Below are 22,264 nucleotides of genomic sequence, written 5' to 3'. Positions count from 1 at the left end.
AGCCGGAAGTGGGCATGGTGGCTCAGTGGTTAGCACTGCTGCCTCAGAGCACTAGGGACCCAGGTTCAATTCCAGCCTCGGGTGACTGTCTGTGTCGAGTTTGCACATCCTCCCTGTGTCTGCGTGGGTTTCCTCTGGGTGCTCCAGTTTTCTCCCACAATCCAAAGTTGAATTGGCCATGCTAAATTGCCCATAGTGTTTAGGGTTAGGTTCACTAGTCAGGGAAAGGGTAGGATACCCTTCAAAAGGTTGGTGTAGACTTGTTGAGCCAAAGGGCCTGTTTCCACACAGTCGGGATTCTAACTCTAAAATCTTTCGACACTTCGGGCCATTCATGGCCGTTCTAGCTAAAGTCTCAACTTCACTTTCTTGTCTTACCCATCCATAACCTTTGACTCGACTGTCAAAATCTCACTCAGTCTCATATTTTAGCAACTCAACTGGGCCATCATTGTCCCTGTCAGATCCCCCAAATCCCGCCTATACAAACTCTGGCCCTTGTTAAGAACTGCTCACTGATCATTTCAGTCCTCTCAAACTTTCACTGCAACTTTCCTCTACTCTGGTGGTTCCCACTCCGTCTTCTAATGTACTGACCCGCAGATTTTTCTCACTCCCAATGCATTTGAACAGAAAAATGGATTGCGATTGTATGTGCAAGCTACCTTATTTCTAACTGTAGTTAGTACATTCTTACAGTACTAGTCATGTCCAGGAACCTGGATAGGAGAATTAATCTTTGACCGATATATTAATTTAACGACATATATGGCTACACTGATTTACTTAGGGCTATTTGATTTGATCAGGCTATTTCTGAGAAGGAGAGAGAGATTTTGCTTTGGTAAGAAAATTGGGGTCAAGACTCCACTTAAAGCTGTGCTATATCTCTTCCAAGCAAATCTATTTGTAAAGTTAAACTCAATTACCCTTTTACCCTGTAATCACAGAATCAGCAAACTGCTGTAATCTCAGTCTGTCTGAGCCGTTTTAGGAGCTTTCACTGCATTTATTATTATTGCCGTCACCTCAAAGTGAATTTTGCTTTTTAGAAAAGGCCAGCAGTCTGAACTTCGACAGCGTGCCTGTATCTTTGTGAAAACGGCAGAATCACGAACACATTGGCGCAGAATGAGGCCACACAACCCAATTGTGTCTGTACCAGCTTTCGAAATGAACATCACTGTCTTTTTCTCATGTCCATACACCTTGTTTCTACTTAAATATCATCTAACAAGCTTTAAAATACATCAACACAACCTGGCTCCATTACATTTCCAAAGTTAAAAATCACACGACACCAGGTTATAGTCCAACAGGTTTATTTGGAAGCACTAGCTTGTGGAGCACTGCTCCTTTATCAGGTAACTAGTAGAGCAGAATCATAAGACAGAATTTATAGCAAAAGATCACAGTATCATGCAAATAAAACGGTATACTGAACAAACCTAGATTGCTGTTATGCCTTGACTATATTTCGAGGCAGTGTCTTCTGGACCCAAAACACTCGTCATGTCAAAAAGACTTTTCTCACCTTGCACTTACTTGTTTTGTAAACCAGTTGAAACTTCTGCCCTCTGAAGCTTGAATGTCATCGAGAAACTCCTGCAAGTTCGTTAAATATGACTGCCCTTGTAGAAACCTAGAAACCATCTTTCCCTAATCAATCCAGTTACTTCCATGTGATTCCTAAATCTATCCCGAAGTTGTTTCTATAAGCTTCCCTGACGCTCAAGTAAAACTAAACCGGCCTGTAATTTCCGGGATTATCTTTCTGACCTTTACTTTGAATTTGGGTTTGATGTTTACAATCGTTCGGTTTTCTGGAATCTTCCCAGAGCCCAGGAAAGAATGAAAGATTATGGCCAGTCTTCTGCAAATTCCTTCAATATCTGATCTCAGTGCCTTGTCAACTTCAAGTACCCACATCCTGTCCAACAGCCCTTCCCTGTCAATTCTGAACCCTTCCCATAATACAGTCTCCTCTTCCATCACATGGGCGTAGGTGGCATCGACCTCAACAGTAAAGACAGATGCAAAATACTTGTTTAGTTTTTGGCTGTGCCCTGTCTCGAGATGCAAATATAGAAATATTGCAACACAGTACAGTAGAGGTTTATACCCTCACATATTAACTTTGAGATTGGTCCATTAGGCAGAAGTGAGATTTGGAAATGTGGAAATATACTCGAAAGATGAGCCACTGGGCATGAAACATTAATGCTGTTTTCTCTCCACAGATGCAGCCAGACCAGCTGAATTTTTCCAGCAATGTGTTTTTGCTTGGTTTTGAAATGGATTCCAATCAATAGACACAGATTCCCAAAACAAAAATCTTTTTAAACTATTTAATCATTCCTTTAATTTAAAAAAAGAGATCATGCAGACAGAAGATACATCGTGTGGAGGTGCCAGTGCTGGACTGGAGTGGAAAAAGTTAAAAATCACATGATGCTGTGTTATGGTCCAACAGGTTTATCTGAAACCGCAAGCTTTCGGAGTGCCCACTCCTTCCTCAGGCAGCTAGTGAGAGAGAATACATCTGTCACAGAATTTGTAGCGAAAGATCAAAGGGTTGTACAATTAATGCGAATGTATTGAACAAACCCAGAAGGCTACTAAGTCTTTAATCAGTTGGAACGGAGTTGCAGGTTTCGATTGATTAACGTGTAAATCCCTGCCCCAAGACATCTTCAGGTTTTATCAGAATAAAGGTGGCACCTTAAGTGTTCTCAATTCCATATTAGACCTTTCTCGAATGGCACATCAAGTTGTCCTGGCTTGTAGTAATGTAGAAGAACAAGTGAGTGGCCTCCAAATAGGGCTGCATCAGGAAACAGTAATCACAACATAACTCAGCTCACCACAAGGAAAGGAAAAAAAAGAATAAAAGTCAAGACAAAAGCCACTTGGAATAGCAAATTTTAGCTCGACTTAAAAAATTAACTGTCTGGACTAAACTCAGAAAACGTAGCCAACAGAATTGTAGATCTCCTTCCAGGATGAACACCAAAGCCTGCAGGTGAGCTGATTTATCCCATTTTGTCCACTGGCCGAATGCAATGCATACAGCAAAATCTATGGATACCAAGAACATCCAAGGTATAGCCTTGGAGACGTATGCTTTAAAATGAACTGCACCTCCCTCAAATTATTCCATTTGTAGCAAACTACCCAGTAATGGAGAGAATTATCCAATTATGTCCTTGGTCTCCAAGTCACAGGACAGATTGAATCCAATTAAATATTACTCCATCAGTCTGCTCTTAAGCAACACAAGTCCTCAACAGTGCTGTCAAGCAGCAGTTATTCACCAATATTTTGCTCACTGATGCTAGTTTGGATAACATCAGAACTCAGTAAAACTGTTTCCCAACACTGGGGTGTGGGGGGGGGTGGGGGGGGGGGGGGGGGGGGTTAAGGAGGGAAAGAGAGTTGAATTTGAGATTTGAGTGACTGCCCTTGACAGCAGCATTTGACAAATATGGCATCAAATCGTCTCAGCAGAATGTAGCAGGAAGACTCTTCAGTGAATACAGTCACACGGGGTTTGAAGACTGGCCTTCACTAAATATTTTAAGCTCAGAACACTGCTGCAGGCGCTCCTCAGGGAGAGTTGGAACACCAACGATCTTCGGTTTTCATCAATGCCCATTCCTTGTCCAAGGTCGGGCACAGAGCGACGATGGGATCATATTCAACTCCATTTGCAAATCTTCAGATAATGAGGTCATGCGTGCCTATCCGCAGCAAAACCTGAACAACCTCCAGGCTTGGGCTGAAAAATGTCAAGTAATTACCCAGTCCTTCAAGATGTCAGGTTTTTCCTGACAAATTTCCGACAAATAGAACATTCTAAACTTCCAAATCTTTGTGTGACGAGCTTCTGCATTCTCAATTCCTTCAAAGGGTTCAAAGTGTACACCTGCACAATTATGGGATCTCCATTAAGAAAATTGCTATCACTAGAAACTTTTCATAATTATAACAAGAGAAAATAGGACTGAACAAATAGCTGCACTAAAAAATTAAAATGAAGTGTTTTACTAATAAATGAGTGCTACTGTCGGAGGATTGTCATGGTGGAGTTATGACCAACAGCAGAGAGGGAGGTAGGAAGTGGAGTAGACAAAGGTACAGCAGGTAATCAGGAAGGCAAATGGAATGGTGGCCCTTATTTCAAGGGGTTTGGCGTATAAGAGTAGAGGAGTCTTACTGCAACTGGACACGATGCTGGCGAGACCACACGAGAGTAATGTGATCAGTTTTGGCCCCCTGGTTTAGAAAGGTCATCATTTCCTTGGAGGCTGTTCAGAGCAGGCTCACTGGAATGACCCCTGGAATGGAGGGACTCTCTTAGGAACAAAGTTTAGCTGCTACTCATTGGAATTTCAAAGAATGAGAGGTGATCACATTGAAATCTATGGAGTTCCTTCAGGGGCTTGAGAGGGTAAATATTGAGAGGATGCTTCTCCTCATGGGACAGTCTAGAACCAGAGGGTTGAGTCCCTTTGGAACTCCTTGCCACAGAGAGTTGTGGGGGAAGATTTCTTGTCAATTGGGGAAGCAAGGGAAAGGGCAGTAAAGTGGATGCTAGAAATGCCGGGTCAGCCATAAGCCTATTGAATGATGGAGGAGCCAGATGACCTACTCCTGTTTTTATTCCTTATGGCCTTATAATGTAAAAATTAGCATTTGAATTCATTGATTAGCATTATGGGATACAAAATGAAGCACAGCGACATAACAAAGACACATCCCTCCCTGATACGCTCAACACTTCCTATGCTCGGTTTGAGCAGAATGCCAGTGGCGCAGTGCCACCTGCCCCAACAGATGTCTTCCTGGCAGTCAACCCAAGGAAAACGACGGGCCTGGATGGTATCTTCAGCCAAGCACTCAGGTCCTGTGCAGACCAGCTGGCGGAGGTATTCACTGAAATCTTCAACCTCTCGCTCCTCCAATCCAAAATCCCCACCTGCTTCAAGAAGGCCACCATCATCCCCGCACCTAAGAAAGCACGTGCAACGTGCCTTAATGACTACCGCCCAGTGGCTCTGACCTTCATAATCATGAAGTGTTTCGAAAGGCTGGTCATGGCCCACATCAACTCCAGGCTCCCGGCCTGCCATATCCCTACCTTGCACTCATCCCTGGAATAACTGAACAACAAGGACACCTACACCAGACTCCTACTCATCGACTACAGCTCCACCTTCAACACCAGTATACCCTCCAGACTGATCTCAAAACTCCCAGATCCAGGTCTTGGCTCCGCTCTCTATAACTGGATGCTCAGCTTTCTGATCTACAGACCACCATCAGTGACGACTGCACCTCCTCCACAATATCACTCAATATTGGAGCTTCCCAAAGGATGCTTTTGAAGCCCCCTACTGTACTCCCCGTAACCCCACAACTGTGCACCAAAATTCCAAATGAACACCATCTACAAGTTTGCTGTGGGTAGGATGGATATCAAACAATGAAGAGTCAGAATACAGAAAGGAGATAAAGGGCTTGGTGACGTGGTGCAATGGTAATAACCTCTCTCTCAATGTCGACAAAATTAAAGAACTGATCATTGACTTCAGAGAGAAAGGAGGGGAACACGTCCCCATCTACATCAATGAGAGGGTTGACCCAGACTCCTACTCATCAACTACAGCTCCACCTTCAACACCAGTATCCCCTCCAGATTGATCTCAAAACTCCCAGATGCAGGTCTTGGCTCTGCTCTCTATAACTGGATGCTCAGCTTTTTGATCTACAGACCACCATCAGTGACGACTGCACCTCCTCCACAATATCACTCAATATTGGATCTTCCCAAAAGGATGATTTTGAAGCCCCCTACTGTACTCCCCATAACCCCACAACTGTGCACCCAAATTCCAAATGAACACCATCTACAAGTTTGCTGTGGGTAGGATGGATATCAAACAATGAAGAGTCAGAATACAGAAAGAAGATAGAGGGCTTGGTGGCATGGCGCAATGGTAATAACCTCTCTCTCAATGTCGACAAAATTAAAGAACTGATCATTGACTTCAGAGAGAAAGGAGGGGAACACGTCCCCATCTACATCAATGAAGCGGAGGTTGAGAGGGTTGACAGCATCAAGTTCCTAAGAGTGATGATATCCAACAACCTGTCCTGGACTTCTCACGTAGATGCAACGGTCAAGAAGGCACAACAATGCCTCCTTTTCCTCAGGCAGCTCAGGAAATTCAGCATGTCCACAAGGATCCTCAGCAAATTCTACAGATGCACCAGAGAAAGCACACTGTCCAGGCGCATAATGTCCTGGTACAGCAACTGCTCTGCCCAGGATGGTAAGACACTGCAGAAGGTAGTGCACACAGCCCAGACTATCATAGAAGCCAACCTCCCATTCATGGACTCCATCTACATGGCTCATTGCAGCAGAAAGGCTGGCAACATCATCAATGACCCATCACACCTGGGTCATGCTTTCCTACAACCTCTTCCATCAGGCAGAAGATACAGAAGCGTCAGCGCATGCAGCAACAGGTTCAGGAGCAGTTTCTTCCCTGCTGTTTTTAGGCTGATAAATGGACTCTCTAACTTCAGAGAATGCTGATCTTGCTAATGTTGATCTTAAACGTGCAATGTAATCTGTATGCCTCTGTCCAAGTTTTCTTTTCACCCTTTGATGTATATGTATTTGCTTACAATGATCTGCCTGTACTGCTCGTAAACAAAGCTTTCCACTGTACTTAGGTACGCGTGACAATAAATCAAATCAAATCATTATAAGAGCACAGTTAGTAAGGTCTTAGTCAGGCTGAAGTTTTTGCAGAGGTCAGTTTGCACAAAACTGATCTCAAAGGTTTGGCCTCGGAGATTTGAACAGATAATCCAGGCTGAGATCCCAAAGCAGCACAGACTGTGAACCTCTGAAGCTACTGTATTTTGGATGCTAACCAGAAGCCCCTTCAGCAATCCCAGGCAAAACTAAAAAGATCCCAATGCATTCTTTTGAAGAAATGCAAGAAATTGGTCTTTGTCCATTGGCTGTACAGCACTTTGGGGCCGTGCAGGATGCTCCACAAATGGGGAGGAGGCTTCCTTTTGAGAATATAAGAACTGCAGTGCACTGCCTAAAAAGGGTGGTGGATGCATATTTGAATTCATTCCCCCCACCCCCGATTGGGGGGAATTGGATACGGACTTGAACAATAGAAGAATTGCAGGGCTATTTGGAGACTAAAGCAAAATACCATAAATGTTGGAAACCCAAAAAGAAACTGAAAATGCTCAACAGGACAAGCTAAAACTATGGACGGAGAAACAGGATCAACATTTTAGGTCGATGACCCATTGGTTAGAGCCTCCAAGCAGCTAGTATAGAAATGCCTGGCCAAATGGCCTCCATCTGTGCTGTATGCCTCTAACTGATAATAATTTCCATTCAAAGATAGTCATGAGGGAATTTGCAAAAGATACACCAGATGTTTGGGCTGAAGTTTTTGAAAACTCCGATAATAAGGTCAGGGTGTTGAAAATTGGCAAGTACGAACCATGTTTCTTAAAATGGAAAACCAGATTATTTGGGAAATATTTTCAATCACTGAGACGCAAGTAGCAACTATCACACAAGGTGAAATTATCAAGAACAGGTAGAAGAATAAATTAATCATGGTCCTTTAACGCATGTTGGAGTCCTCAAAGGGGTAAGAGGCATGTGTCTTAGTGTCTTTCTTCCTGGGCATCACTGTATTCTAATATGGCTGAAGATATACTCCTAGTTCATGTCAAAGGCCACAATCCTCAAACGGTGCTCAAAAGCACCTCAGGATTACTGTCTCCAAATGTTGCCCTCTTTTTCAGTTGGCTTTGCTCAGTAGCTTCCAAGATGCCCCTGACCTTTGGGAACAAAGGTGCTCTTCTGTTACCCAGTGAGGGAGGCCTATTGAAAACATGGATTGCAGGGTCAACATTTCAGCGTTATTTTGAAACATACATTCGATGGTCGAAATACTTAGTGATTTTATTTTCTAAATGATTAAATACAATCATTCATTCTCATCAGTTGAATATTGCAACAACCAGGACAAGGAATAAAACTAGTTATCAGATTATCATTCATATTCTTGACATTATATAGAAACAGCAACTTGGATCTATTCAGTCTAAATTTCACTCTTTTGACAGTACAAAGATGAAAAGGGTTTTAAGTCATTAATTTGAAAAACAAATGACATGCATTAAAAAGAAACATTGTGAACAATGTAAGATTCGACATCGCCGCTGGGTTAAAATCATAATTGTGGTGAGCAGGCAATCCACCCATAAACTTCCATCATAACTATACTCACTATAAGATTTGAGTAGGTGAGTCAAATGGCAGAATTCTGACATCAGTCCACCATGTTAGATGCAATCACTGCAGTCGATCTGTGTACTGTAGATCTTCCCCAGGGCTGCTCTGTGTTCTTTTGTGTCTAATTTACGAGCCAATAATCTGTTAAATTGTGAATAGCAACAAAATTTGGCCACACTGATGTCATTCTAACCACACTGTACCACAAGAAAGAAAAAATGTAGTGCTGACACACTAAAAGATTAATTTCTGTTTTGCTGCTGATTTCAGGCTCCCGTCCTCTTGCCTGTCCTCTGCATCATGACACAACTGACCGATGCTTTTGTACGAATATAGACGTTGAAGGTAACTCAAGTACTTGGGACATCTCAACCAAGCACCAGCCCATATAGTGTGGAAGCAGGCCATTCGCCCATCAAGTCCACACCAAGCCTCCAAAGAACATCTCACCCAGACTCATTCCACCCCCCCCAACCTTATTCACTGTAACCCTACATTTCCCTTGTCTAATCCGTCTAAGCTAAAATATCCCTAGGCACTACGGGCAATTTCTCATGGCCAATCAAGGAAATCCATGCAGACACAAGGAGAATGTACAAACTCCACACAGACTGTTGCCCGAGGAGGGGATCGAACCTGGATCCCTGGTGCCGTGAGGCAGCAGTGCTAACCACTGAGCCACCCTGCCGCCCCCCATCCACAATGATCAGAAGCATAAACCATGACCAGCTCCTCCCTTCACAGTTCAAGGTCACAGATAACTACGGAAACCACTGTGTACTGTCAATGCAACAAGCCCATTAAGCTAAATCCCCCCCCAACCTTATTCACTGTAACCCTACATTTCCCTTGTCTAATCCATCTAAGCTACACATATCCCTAGGCACTACGGGCAATTTCTCATGGCCGATCAAGGAAATCCACGCAGACACAAGGAGAATGTACAAACTCCACACAGACTGTCGCCCGAGGAGGGAATCAAACCTGGATCCCTGGTGCCGTGAGGCAGCAGTGCTAACCACTGAGCCACCCTGCTGCCCCACATCCACAATGATCAGAAGCATAAACCATGACCAGCTCCTCCCTTCACAGTTCAAGGTCACAGATAACTACGGAAACCACTGTGTACTGTCAATGCAACAAGCCCATTAAGCTAAATTTCTTGGACAAAACAAGTATGGCAAAATTTGCAAAACATTCAGCAGAGATGAAGACAATTTCAAAAATGCAACATCAGTCCAGTAATCTTTGATAAGGAGAGTGGGGATGCTTGAGGTTCTGCGTGCAACACTTAGTTTGATGAAACCTTTAGGTCTGAGTTCGACAAACAAAACACTTGACCTTTTTAATAAAACCTAAGCTTTCTCCAATATTGAGTGATATGAACTACTAAAACTATTTACTGAGGGCTTATTCTGTGTTTGCCTCTATTTCATGCATAGCATGGAGAATGATCTATTCTATATATAAATACACACTTATTATAATGTACCTTTTGGAAGGCAGCCAAATAGCATAACAATGAAGAGAGTGGTAGAGACATAAGTAAGAGTGCTTTTAAATTTAGACATCGTAACCCTCTACACTGAAATCCATGCCAGAGTTATAGATAGTGACTTTCTCCAAATATGATAGACATTAAAAATGACAGTCACAATGGGATATTGAGGAACAACACTGGTCTAAACGGCTTTTAGAGCAAGAAGTCATTTTGATGTTAAAGTGTGAACTACAAACTGACATCTATAGGATCATTAAGGATCCAAGTAATGATTAAACTTTCGACTAGTGAGCATTGAAGAGGCACCACAATGTTTTGGTGTCTAGTGCTTCAGCTAATGTCTCGACATAAAAATGACCAGTTGCTCAGGCATAAGTAAGTTATTGCTTGAGGTGTTTGGATACTATTTCAAGGCACACACAGCGTAAACTGTTGACTAGCTGCTAGAGTTTTAAAGACAACTTTTGAGGCACTTTGGGAGACTTTTCAGGCAGTTTGTCAAGACAGCACAAAAATTACCAACACGTTGATGAGAAATTCACTGAAAACTGCATCTACTCCACCTTACTCGTCAGGACTCAATTGTAGCAATCTTTCTAGGGGTTCACTTCAGATGAGGAATGGGAAGGTGAGATAGGGCAAGGGTGAGCAGCACATGCAGAGAAGGAGAAGAAAGATGGGAGAACAAGATGGACTCCTAGCGCCTTCCCATCCCTCAGTCCCTCTGGATTGCCACCATCAGATTATCCGGTGCTATTTCGAAGCAACTATGCACCCTCTTCCACTGCCCATGTGCCATTCTGAACCATGGGTCAGTCAGTATATTTCATTCCCTCCAGTGCACAAGAATACATGCACGGAGGCTATGTACATCTGTCCACAAGAATTGCACTTAACAGCTGAACCTGCACATGTCTTCTTTTCATACCTCCAAGCCACATTTGTACTGGTAAGCAGCAATTAAACTCAAATGGTCTGCTAAAATCACACTTATTAAACACAGAATTGACTGATCACTTGCTTCATCCCTCTTCAAACATCAGAAAATTTCTTAATTTTGTTCATGTTTCAAGTAAACTGCTGCAGAGGACCTAAATCCTCACAGGAAACAAAGTAATTTAAGACTCTGCTCTTTTAATATGCATTGGCAAAATAATTCTAGATAACTTAAATAATTCGAATTTAGAGGTCTTTGTTTTCAAACTTTGGCTGATCTGATCTGGTGATAGATCTTCTCATTGATGGGTGACTTGTCAAGAGATTTCAGCCAGCATATGGCAAGTGCTCAACATATACCAGAGATGGAGAATGCTTTGACCTCTATTACCTCCATACCACAATTAAAGTGGCCATTGCGGACAGGCATGACCTGCCATATAGGGCATCTGCAATGTTGTTGCTTACTGCATATGATTAGAAAGCCACTCTCAGTCTGGTCAATTCTTCAGACATGAGACTCAGCCTGTCCTTAAATATTACCAAAGCCCATGTCAACCTAAACCTGGTCAGGATAAAATCCCACATCTCATCAACATTAGAGGAGAAACTCTGGATCATGTTAAGTGGTGAAGAATAGTAATAGAGGAAACATAGCAACTGATTTGGACAAAGCAAGGTCCCACAAACAGCAATGTGACAATGACCAGTTAAATTATTGTAGTTATCTTGGTTAAGGGATAAATACTTTCCATCACATCAACATTGATTCCTTCAACTTACATCAAAGCAGCATCATGGAACCTTTACCTCCACATTGATTAACATCTCAACTGTACAATTTTCTAACTCAGAGATAAACTGCTGCCAACAGAGACATAGCTGATGTTGGCACAAGCTCTCACATTAGGAGAGATTTTAAGATGTGGTAAACCACAATTATGAAAAAATAACTTAAAAGGCATTTGATCAATTTAATTATTACTACTAACACAAATCATATTCTTTCCCCTTTCACCCAGTTAATTAAACAGATTTCCTACAGTGTTATTGATGGTTAGTCATGCATTAACACAAAATAGCAGGCAGTAACAGGACAAGCACTAATCTGCTTCAAGCTGTGTTTAATATGGGCTAGCTTCTGAAATGAGTTAGACTTGGGCATATATCTTGCAAACCAAACTGAGCAGCTGCAGACAGATTCCAGCAACTCAAATCTTTGGGGTGAGACAATTAACTATTGCGATGTCTGCCTGTGGAACTATTCTGAAGGCAAAGGAGTTAACCTCGGTCTCCTGACATTATACCCCTCAGCTAACATAGAAATTCAGCTCATGGCCCATTGTGGGAGCTTGCTGTGCACATGCACGCACTGTTTCCTGCATTCCATTTTGAAAGTACTTCATTGGTTGTAACACAACTTGGGATAGCCTAAGGTCACCAAAGGTGCTGTGAAAGTTCAAAGCCTTTTTATCTATGTATAGTGTGATATTCAGGTGCAAAAGAGTGGAAACTTTGTTTCTAGATATCTTCTAAGTAAGCATTACTCTGCCGCAAACAGACCAGAAGCTCTGGACTCCTGTTAGTGTCCAACAATACAAAAGAAAGATGCAACTTACTGATTTTTTTTCTAAAGCTCCAAGTATACTTAGCAGTAAAAGAAACCAGCAAAACAAAAAATAGCCCTCTTTGTCACTGGCCTTTTGCTTTAATCTGATCATCTGAGAAAAAAAATGTTATTTATATAGCACTTTTCATGATGACCAGATATCTCGTAGCACATAAAGCTCTACTTGAAGGTAGATCACTGTCAAAATGTACGATTTTTATATTGCCTTCCGCAATCTCAACACAGCCTAAAGCAAGCCAAATCAAACATGTACCACATTATCCATTCATTGTAATTTGGGCAATGTATTTTAATTATGTTGTTTGAGGGACAGAACACCATTTCTACTTTGAATTCTGGTGAAGAATCTGTCCCAGCCACCTGAGACAGCAGACAAAGCCTCAGTTTAATGTCTTATCCATAAGACAGCATGCCTAAGAGCACAGTACTCCCCCTGTACGCTGCTGGAGTGAGAAGTTAGATTTTACAGTCAAGCTCAAAGATCGCACTGGTAAATGGAACAGCTCAGGCAACGCTCGGAGATTGCTCACATCCCATTTACAGTTCTTAAATACAAGGACAATTAGTAAATGGCTGATGAAGCCAGATCGGACATCAGAAAAGGTTATAGATATTTTTAATCTACAGTCCAGACACACATCTGGAGCAGATGGGACTTGAACTCAGAGGTAGGGACATTACTAATGTGCCACAGAGCCCCAAGGTTATATAAAACAGCTTTCACTTCTCAGTGATATTCACTGGGTATTAATCCTGGATGATAATGAACAAGTGTCAAGTTATATACAAAAAAGGGAGCTTTAACGTTTCCAGTAAACTTTGAAGCAACAAGTCACCTTCAAAACCATTCTATCTGCAGTTCATTAGGTTTGGCACCAAGACTTTTAGCTGGCAGTGTATGACACTACCAGACTTGGACCATTTTCCTACAGAAAACAATAATCAAAGTCCCAACCAGCGAATAAATATAATGATATTTTTTAGAAGATCTGTAGCTCAGGTTAAAGTTCTGGATGTAGGTTTGCTCACTGAGCTGGAAGGTTCGTTGAAAACCAACCTTCCGGCTTAGCAAGCAAACCTACATCCATATAATGATTTTTACCGAAGGTAACTGAAACAATGGGGACTTAAAAATAAACATAAAATGGGAACTGGTCAAGGTAGCAACTACACTGAGAGAAACAGAGTTCACATTTCAGATCCAGCAAGAGAAAAAGGGTTGACATGTTCAGATCTATGGTATCTGAAGGCCACAGCCCAGAAATGTTAACTCAGCTTTCCTCCTCTCACCATTGTCGCCTCACCTGTTGATTATTTCCAGCATTTGTTGTTTTTATTCCAGATTTCCAGCACCCATGACATTTTGCTTTAATGACAGGGGAACAGTTGGGTGCTCATAAGAGGCTTTGGTGCTGGGCAAGGTAGTCTCAAACCAGGATCTCAGAAATGCCTCCCTACCTCCTGAGAGAACCCCAGGATGAAGCAGCTGAAGCAAACACAGCATTGCAGGAATGTAGATGCATTCACATGTCCTGACAGTCTGCACTGCGTAGAAATCTCCCTCCAGTCTATTTATTCTACACACACTAACTTGAAAAGCTTGCACTTTCCTACTGCTGGTGGTTTCCCTTCCAGGATGCATTTGATTTTCTCAATTTAAAAACTAAATAATTTCTACAGCGAGACCAAATAATAATTATAGTGTTCAGAGCTTAAAGCATTTCACTGTGTCACTGAAGGGCAAGTTAAAAAGCATTTGAATTAGGAAGCACTCCAATGCTTCACCCACTAGAGACACAAACAAGTCTAAGGGTGAAGTAAATATGTGTTCACTCTCTGCATTAGACCATTAGATCATTCCTGATCCAACATTATATTTGGCTTACTGTCACATCTAATGACCCATCTGAAAAGGCAGGTTTGAGAAAGATACAGTTTGCCCATTGCAACGTCTGGTACATGAACAGTACTTACATGACATGTAATCTTATTCATCTAACCCCAACCTTTCTCCCTTTACTACCAGTGTTAGGTGAACTAGTTGAAATTATTAATTTAACCCACACCCAATATCTATTCCACATGGACTTTCTCAACCATTTTTTATTGTTTATCGTGAATGCCTTCTAATGTGCAAAAATCATTTGGAAACCAGTGTTAACAGGCCTTGGTTATCCCTGCCTCTCCGAGATGATGGACTCGATTCCTCGTCTGTCCTTTACTGCTGAAGGACAAAGCAATCTAACTGTGAACTCAAACCCATAATCCAGCTTCTTGAAATTGCCAAGTCCCAAGTAAGGTTAAACTGAAGTAACTCTTCTCCCCCTCCAGCTCATAAATCATTGTGGCTAGGAAGCTAATAAAACTCCATTTTCTCTTCTTCAAGCACTACTCTGGAATCTTTTATGATTATCCAAGATGACAGGTGATATTAACTGTAAATGAATTGTTTAGCTGTATGTAGATGGTGGCCATTAATTGGGGATTCGCCCGCGGCCCTATCTATTAAAAGGTTCAGAATAAAAATGCGGTAGATGGGTTAAGAGCCAATGCCTGTAGTGCCTAATGCGGTAAATAAATACAGAAGGGGTAAATGCTGGCTCCAGCATGATCCATCACCAACTAACTTTCTTGAGGAGGTGGAAGCACAGCAAGATAGAGTTAAGATGAGAACTAGATCAGGCATGAATGGCAGAGCAAGCTACGTAAATTGGATGCCCTGTTGCTGTTTCTCATGATCGTGGCACATGGTAGAAGAGAACGAATGCCTGAAAGATGAAAATTGGAAGTTCAGAAATGATTTTTTTTTCGATTGGAAACTCATATCTGAGCAGTAATTGTGAAAAATGACAGGAAGCAGGTATGAACTGTTGAGAGGAATGATTACAGTCCACTGCTCCCAGAGTTGCAACCATATGGTCAATGGAAGAATGAAGTGGATAGTTGGACAGGAGTTACAAAAAAAGTAACAGGTTGTGCCTTGCTCTTTCCCACAAGCAGTGGGATCAGAAAAGAAAGTAGTTTGTGAGCTCAATTCCTGTCAGTTGGACAGTGAGGAAGGATTATGCCAGTCGTGCAGAGTTTGTGTAAAATTTACAAAAAGGATGTCCAAGAGGCACCTAAGAGGCACGGAAAGACTCTCACCTTAATTGTTATTTTTCAGAAAGTGTACAAATATATCCAGTTCACCAAAGTGGGAAAAGAAAGGTCCATTGCAATGGCGGAAATTCTAGACAGCAGAAGGAGATGATGTTTTCACAAGGTGAGACTGGCTTCCTGAATTGCCCATAATATTCAAGGCTATAATTATGGTTTAAGTAGTACAATTGTAATTGTCTCTATGGTACTGACAAATAGTCGCAATGTAGGGATTCTATGAATGGTCCCAGTGGAAAGAACTGACAAGGGAGGCTAATGGTGGCATCCTGCTGGAGGAGGCGGAAATGGTGGCTAATGATCCTCTGGATGTGGATGCTGGTGGGATGGGAGATGAGGACAAGGGAGACCCCACTCCTATTGCAGGAGGGAAAAGGGAAGAAGGCTGAAATGCAGGAGATGGGTCGGACATAACTGAGGACCCTGTCAACCACAGTGCTGGCGAATCCTCGGTTGAGGAAGGTGAACATTTCGGAGGCCCGCTGGTCAAAGTTGGCATCATTGGAACAGATGCGACAGAGATGGAAGAACCGGGAGAATGGAAGAGAGTCTTTATCGGAAACAGGGTGTCAGGACATATGGTCAAGGGACTGTGGGAGTTGGGAGTAGTTATCATAAACTTCACCAAGAGCTCAACCCAAAGAACAAAGTAGAAGTAACTGCAACCATCTTCAGCCAGAAACACTGAGTGGATCATCCATCTACACCTCTTCCTCAAGGAGACCTCAAGCATTAGCATTCTGAATCTTCACCCAATCTGATTCATCGCATGTGATATCAAAAAATGGCTGAACACAGTGCATGCAGTAAATGTTTGGCCCCGACAACATTACGGAAATATTACTGAAGAGGTCATATTGCGGCTGTACAGGACATTGGTTAGGCCACTGTTGGAATATTGTGTGCAATTCTGGTCTCCTTCCTATCGGAAAAATGTTGTGAAACTTGAAAGGGTTCAGAAAAAATTTACAAGGATACTGCCAGGGTTAGAGGATTTGAGCTACAGGAGGATGGTACAATTGCAACATTTAAGAGGCATTTGGATGGGTAAATGAATAGGAAGGGTTTGGAGCGATATGGGCCAGGTGCTGGCAGATGGGACAACATTGGGTTGGGATATCTGGTCGGCATGGACGGGTTAAACCGAAGGGTCTGTTTCCATGCTGTACATCTCTATGATTCTATGTGTTCTCTGGAACTAGCTACACCCTGAGCCAAGATGCCCCACTGAAGCGGATAAACTGGCATCTACCCGACAATGTGAAAAATCACCCAGCTATGTCCCTGTTGATAAAAAAACAGGACAAATTCCATTGAGTCAGCTACTGTCCTATCAACCTACATTCAATCAGCAAAATGACAGAAGCGGCTCTCAACAACGCTGTTATGTAGCACAACGCTGCAATAATCAGCTCACTGATATTCAGTTTGGCTTCCACCAGGAATCCTCATTTCCAGATTTCATTACAGCCTTGGTCAAAACATGGGCAAAAGGTTTGAATTCCAGAGGTGAGGAGAGAATGACTGCTCTTAAGGCAGAATTTGCCTGAGCATGGCATCAAGGAGTCCCAGGAGAACTGTGGTCTTTGGGAACTGGTGGGAACAAATCTCCATGGTTGGAGTTATGCTCAGCACAAACTCCACTACTGTACACTTTCTCTTCATGTCCATTGCAAACAGATAATCTTTGAAAGACTTGAACTGTGGTGCATTTTCCCAACTGCAGTCTACCATCAGCAACATCCAAACTGAATTATAATAAAATCTAATTGATAATTGAGACTTTTGACATGTAATGAACATTATAAATATTGACCAATTTTAAATAAAGGGAGTAATATACAGTATTGGATGGAGTACAAAGTACTTCAATAAACAGTACAAATAAATTGTTGAAACCAAAATGTCTGTTACATCAATTCTACACAAGTTGCTAGATATAGCCAGCTGCAAGTGAGGTCAGTGCAAATATGGAGGACTCTATAATAGGTCTGCCATTAGATATTTACAATTTAAGACTCCAGGCATGTTAAACTCCTAAAGGATCAGCCATCATCTGTTATATCGACTGTACAACATTACAGCAAACATCTGAGACATTCCTTATGATTCATCTGAAATGTACACGGTGCCAGACAGTTTCTCAGAAATCTTCACATTGTGCAGAAATAATAAACGATAGATGAAGAGATCAAAGTTAGAAACAAGAAATACTGAAATCCCTTCAAAAACTTACCGGATTGGGTCTTCCGCCAATAATGTTAAATCCAAGTGTGTCATTTTCTCGATGTAAGACTATAGTTAACGATTTTGTTTCGCCATTTTCCTTTTTGGAAGGAAAACAGGAAATTAGAAGCATTGAAAAAACGCAAACTGTAAATATCTCAGACTGGACTAAAGCACCACAACAGCATAAAGTACAGTTGGGAGTGTTAAATCAGGCTGCCTGTCTCATTTCTCCACATTTGCCAGTAACTGACAAAAATGTTTTGCGCTCATTACCCTACCAGTAAGCCTTGGTTCAGGGAAAGGTGTCTCACCTCTAAGTCGGAATCTTGCAAGTTCAAATCCCACTCTTAAGAATTTAACATAAAATCCAGACTGTCAGTATTGCTTTGCAACGTCAGAATGTAGCATTATCAGTAGTGACATTCTTTAATTGAGAAATGAAACAGCTATTTTTAAGGATGGAGAAGTTTACACCTGTGAGCCAGTCTATGCCCAACTTTACTAAAACTGAACCCATCTTAATTATTTATTTAATTGTTGTCTGCATGAATCATCTGCTGAAGTTCCTAAAGTACAACAGTGACTACACTTGAGAACAACTTCGAGCCAGGCCTCCAGTCTGAAAAAACAACCCTCCACCACCACCCTCTGTCTTCAACCTTTGAGCCAGTTCTGTATCCCATTTATCTCTCCACCCTTCAGGCTCTCTGCCTGTATTCGTGATGAAGGGCTTTTGCTCAAAACGTCGATTTTACTGCTCCTCGGATGCTGCCTGACCAGCTGTGCTTTTCCAGCACCACTCTAATCTAGACTCTGGTTTCCAGCATCTGCAGTCATTGTTTTTACCCAGTTCTGTATCCAAATGGCTAATTCTCCCTGCATTCCATGAGATCTAACTTTACTAACCAGTCTCCCATGGGGAATCTTGTTGAATGCCTTACTGAAGTTTATATAGATCATGTCCACAGCTCTGCCCTTATGAATCCTCTTTGTTACTTCTTCAAAAAACTCAATCAACTTTGTGAGACATGATTCCCAATGCACAAAACCATGTTGATTATCCCTAATCAGTCCTTGCCTTTCCAAATACATGTACATCCTGTCCCTCAGGGTGCCCTCCAACAACTTGCCCACCACTGATGTCGGGCTCACAGGTCTATAGTTCCCTGGCTTGTCCTTACCACCATTCTTAAGCAGTGGCACCACGTTTGCCTACCTCCAGTCTTCTGGCACCTCACCTGTGACTATCGATGATACAAATATCTCAGCAAGGGGCCCGGCAACCACTTCCCTAGCATCCCACAGAGTTCTGGGGTACACTCGATCAGGTCCTGGGGATTTAATTGGCTGTAAAGTCCTTTGCCATGTCCTTAAGTCACAGAAGGTGCTACATAAATGCAGTTTGTTTCTTGTAGACTGAAGAGTTTCCTAGCATTCCAAAATTAGCATTTACCACCTATACCCATGAATAGCAGCTTAATTTAAAATAGTTACTGCAATGATTTTAGTGGTGACACACCACAAAGATCAATGCTTCTTACAGCTCTTTGTAACCAGAGTCAGCAGCCTATAATAATGTTGGCCTCCCAAAAACATGCCTTGCTTTTGTCTCAACTCTGTGGTACACTGAACACAGGATGGTCTGTTCAGCATAGGTACATCAGGCAAAATTGGAAAACTTGGAACCACAGCACTTAACCCAGATCTAGCACCCACAGCCTTTGGGGAAGAGCGATTTCTGATTTCCAACACCCTCTTTTCCTTTGGATTTCGGGACACAGTATTGTGGCACAGGGAAGATGCAGACAGGTGGAAATGGATCTGGAGCATTAACCAAACCCACCTGGCCCTGTCTGATTGCTGCAAGGAAAGTGTTAAAACCAAATGAACTCAGTGTTTGGGTACAAGTTTCATTAGCTGCTGAAAATGTGTTGCTGGAAAAGCGTAGCAGGTCAGGCAGCATCCAGGGAACAGGAGAATCGACGTTTCAGGAATCCTGAAGAAGGGCTTTTGCCCGAAACGTCGATTCTCCTGTTCCCTGGATGCTGCCTGACCTGCTGCACTTTTCCAGCAACACATTTTCAGCTCTGATCTCCAGCATCTGCAGTCCTCACTTTCTCCTACAAAAGTTTCATTATCTCATTTTACTCAACTTAATGCCAAAGGCAGGTATGAATTCAATGGAAAGTACAGTTCAATGTTGTGATAAGAGTTCAACACCTGTTAAACCCTGCCATTGTACTTCCAGTGCAACTCATTCAAAAATATCGTTTAGCTAACAATCTGAACACAGCGTCAGTAGTTAAGAGAACACCGTCTGAAAGAAAGAACACAGTTCGTGCTGCTTTCCCACCCAACCCTGATCAGGGGAGCATTGTCAGCTTGACAAGTGGTTCCAATGGGGAAGATATTGTAGTCAAATCCAGCAGAAGTTCACAAATTTCCCACAACACTAGGTTATAGTCCAACAAGGTTATTTGGAAGCACTAATATTCTGAGCGCTGCTCCTTTATCACGTGGTTGGCGAGTATAAGATCATAAAACCACAGAAATTATAGGCTATAAATTCAGTGTCTTATGATCTTATACTCTAGAACCATCTGATGAAGTAGCAGTGCTCTGAAAGTTAGTACTTCCTAATACAGAGGAACCTCTATTATCTGAATTTCGAATTATCCGGCAAAATCACCAAGATGCTCAGCTAAACTATATTATCTGGCATTCGATTATGCGGAATTCGATTAACCGAGCGAAATACTCCCCACCCGGGTTCTCTGGATAATTGAGGTTTCGCTGTAAACCTGTTGAACAATAACCTGGTGTTGTGTGATTTTTAACTTGGTCCACCCCAGTCCAACACTGGCAACCCCACGTCACAAATTTCCCTGCTGCTTCGCTATCCTTATACCTATTTTAACTTTGCTCGAACTGAGCTGATGGCCACCTTCAAGCTTTTTCCTTATCGTCAGTCGCTGTTAATTGTCATCCAACGGCCTGTGAGCAGAATTGACATTCTCGAAGACTGAAGAAGTTAGCAGGTTGTTTACAGCCAGCTCAAAGACAGACGATGAGGGGACAGTTACAGCAAGACTCCTTATAACAAACGCACAAGGAATCCAAACTCTACACCTCAGCACACATTCGTTTTCACCTGTCCTTCTGCGAAACACTATACTTTTTTATGCAATTTTGAGCCTGAAGGGTAAGTGAATCAGAAAACATCCCAACCAAATTTGTACTTTTATAAAATACACAACTGTAAATACAACTCAAACAAACGATAGCTCAAACACTGCAAACTGCAGCCCAGGGCAGAACTCTCAGCACTAAATGAAAGGTTTGGCAACAACACAATAGATAGTTGAAGGGTGGCCTTGTAATCCCCGATTCTAAATCTTAAATCACTGCAGAGTTCCCGCAAGCAGCTGTATTTAGAAGTGGAGTTAAACACGAGGGCACCCCGTTCCTTCACACACCACAAATAAGGTCTGCCTGAGTGAAGAGGAATTTCAAAGATCAGGTGATGGGATTACAGGATATTTTCAACTCGTCAACCAACTGGGCTTTGCATCTTCTTTGAAAATTCTCAATGTATTCCAATCAGCTCTAATCGGAATTAGTGGAAATATTACACACAGAGTCGGAGACAGATATTTCTTGCACTTTAAATGTTAATCAATATTTTTAAGATCACAATTTATGTTTTCTAATGGACCCCCAGTATTGCTTTCCTTTCAATTTCAAAAAGAAATGCATGTTCAAACTAAAATTCACAGGCTTTAAATCATTAGTTTTCCCTTCCTTTTGAGCATCAGCTGAAGACAAAACTAGTCAAATCTGAGACCAACTTTAGTTTTAATAATGAATTACACATACATGCAATCACCCTCGCCCTCCTTCCTGCTTATTGGACTTTCCACAGTTAATTCATTCCCATCATTTTGATTCCCCCCATTGTATTCCCAGTGGAATCTGACAAGCATTGCTTTAACCAACACATCGGTGACTAAATGACTGACCAGGTTATTGGTTGCAAATATTAGCTGGAGACAGTAGTGAAATTGATATGCAAAAGGTAGTTACTCTGTAAACATTTGCAAGAACACAAAAGACAGTAGCTGCCAACTTAACTCCTCCTCAATCATGGAACAATTTTCTCCTCATCACCTTCTCTCTCCTCACTCCCCAATCATCTTATCTCCTTGTTCCCATCCTCATTCCTATATTCACCATCTCCGCTACCTGCCACATTATTTGGCATATCCCACATCCCTTTCCATTCATCATCTTTCCCCCCTCAACCCCTCATCCTCCATCATCAACTGCCCCTCCACTCAGCAGTCTATGCCCTGTCAACTCCCCTCCCTGTAACATCTCTCCCCTTTACTCCACATGTTCCTTCAATCCTTCCCTACCCTCCCCCCATTTCCAGCTCACTCCCCATCTCCTTCTAACCCTACCTTTC

General features: G+C 42.2%; 1 protein-coding gene across 2 annotated transcripts in view; it reads right to left on the bottom strand.

Moving 5' to 3' along the window:
- pdzrn4 (PDZ domain containing ring finger 4) overlaps positions 1-22,264 on the bottom strand; it is a 478,752-nt gene that overhangs the window by 453,199 nt on the left and 3,289 nt on the right. For both annotated transcript variants that reach the window (XM_043709044.1, XM_043709045.1), the window contains exon 2: positions 17,807-17,896. In XM_043709044.1, the coding sequence (XP_043564979.1) occupies positions 17,807-17,896 (90 nt within the window). The remainder of the gene's footprint in view (positions 1-17,806; positions 17,897-22,264) is intronic.

This window comes from Chiloscyllium plagiosum, chromosome 19, assembly GCF_004010195.1.
Source record: "Chiloscyllium plagiosum isolate BGI_BamShark_2017 chromosome 19, ASM401019v2, whole genome shotgun sequence".
Classification (NCBI taxonomy): domain Eukaryota; kingdom Metazoa; phylum Chordata; class Chondrichthyes; order Orectolobiformes; family Hemiscylliidae; genus Chiloscyllium; species Chiloscyllium plagiosum.
Note: the sequence above shows the minus strand (reverse complement) of the source record. Positions and strands in the feature narration are given on the sequence as shown.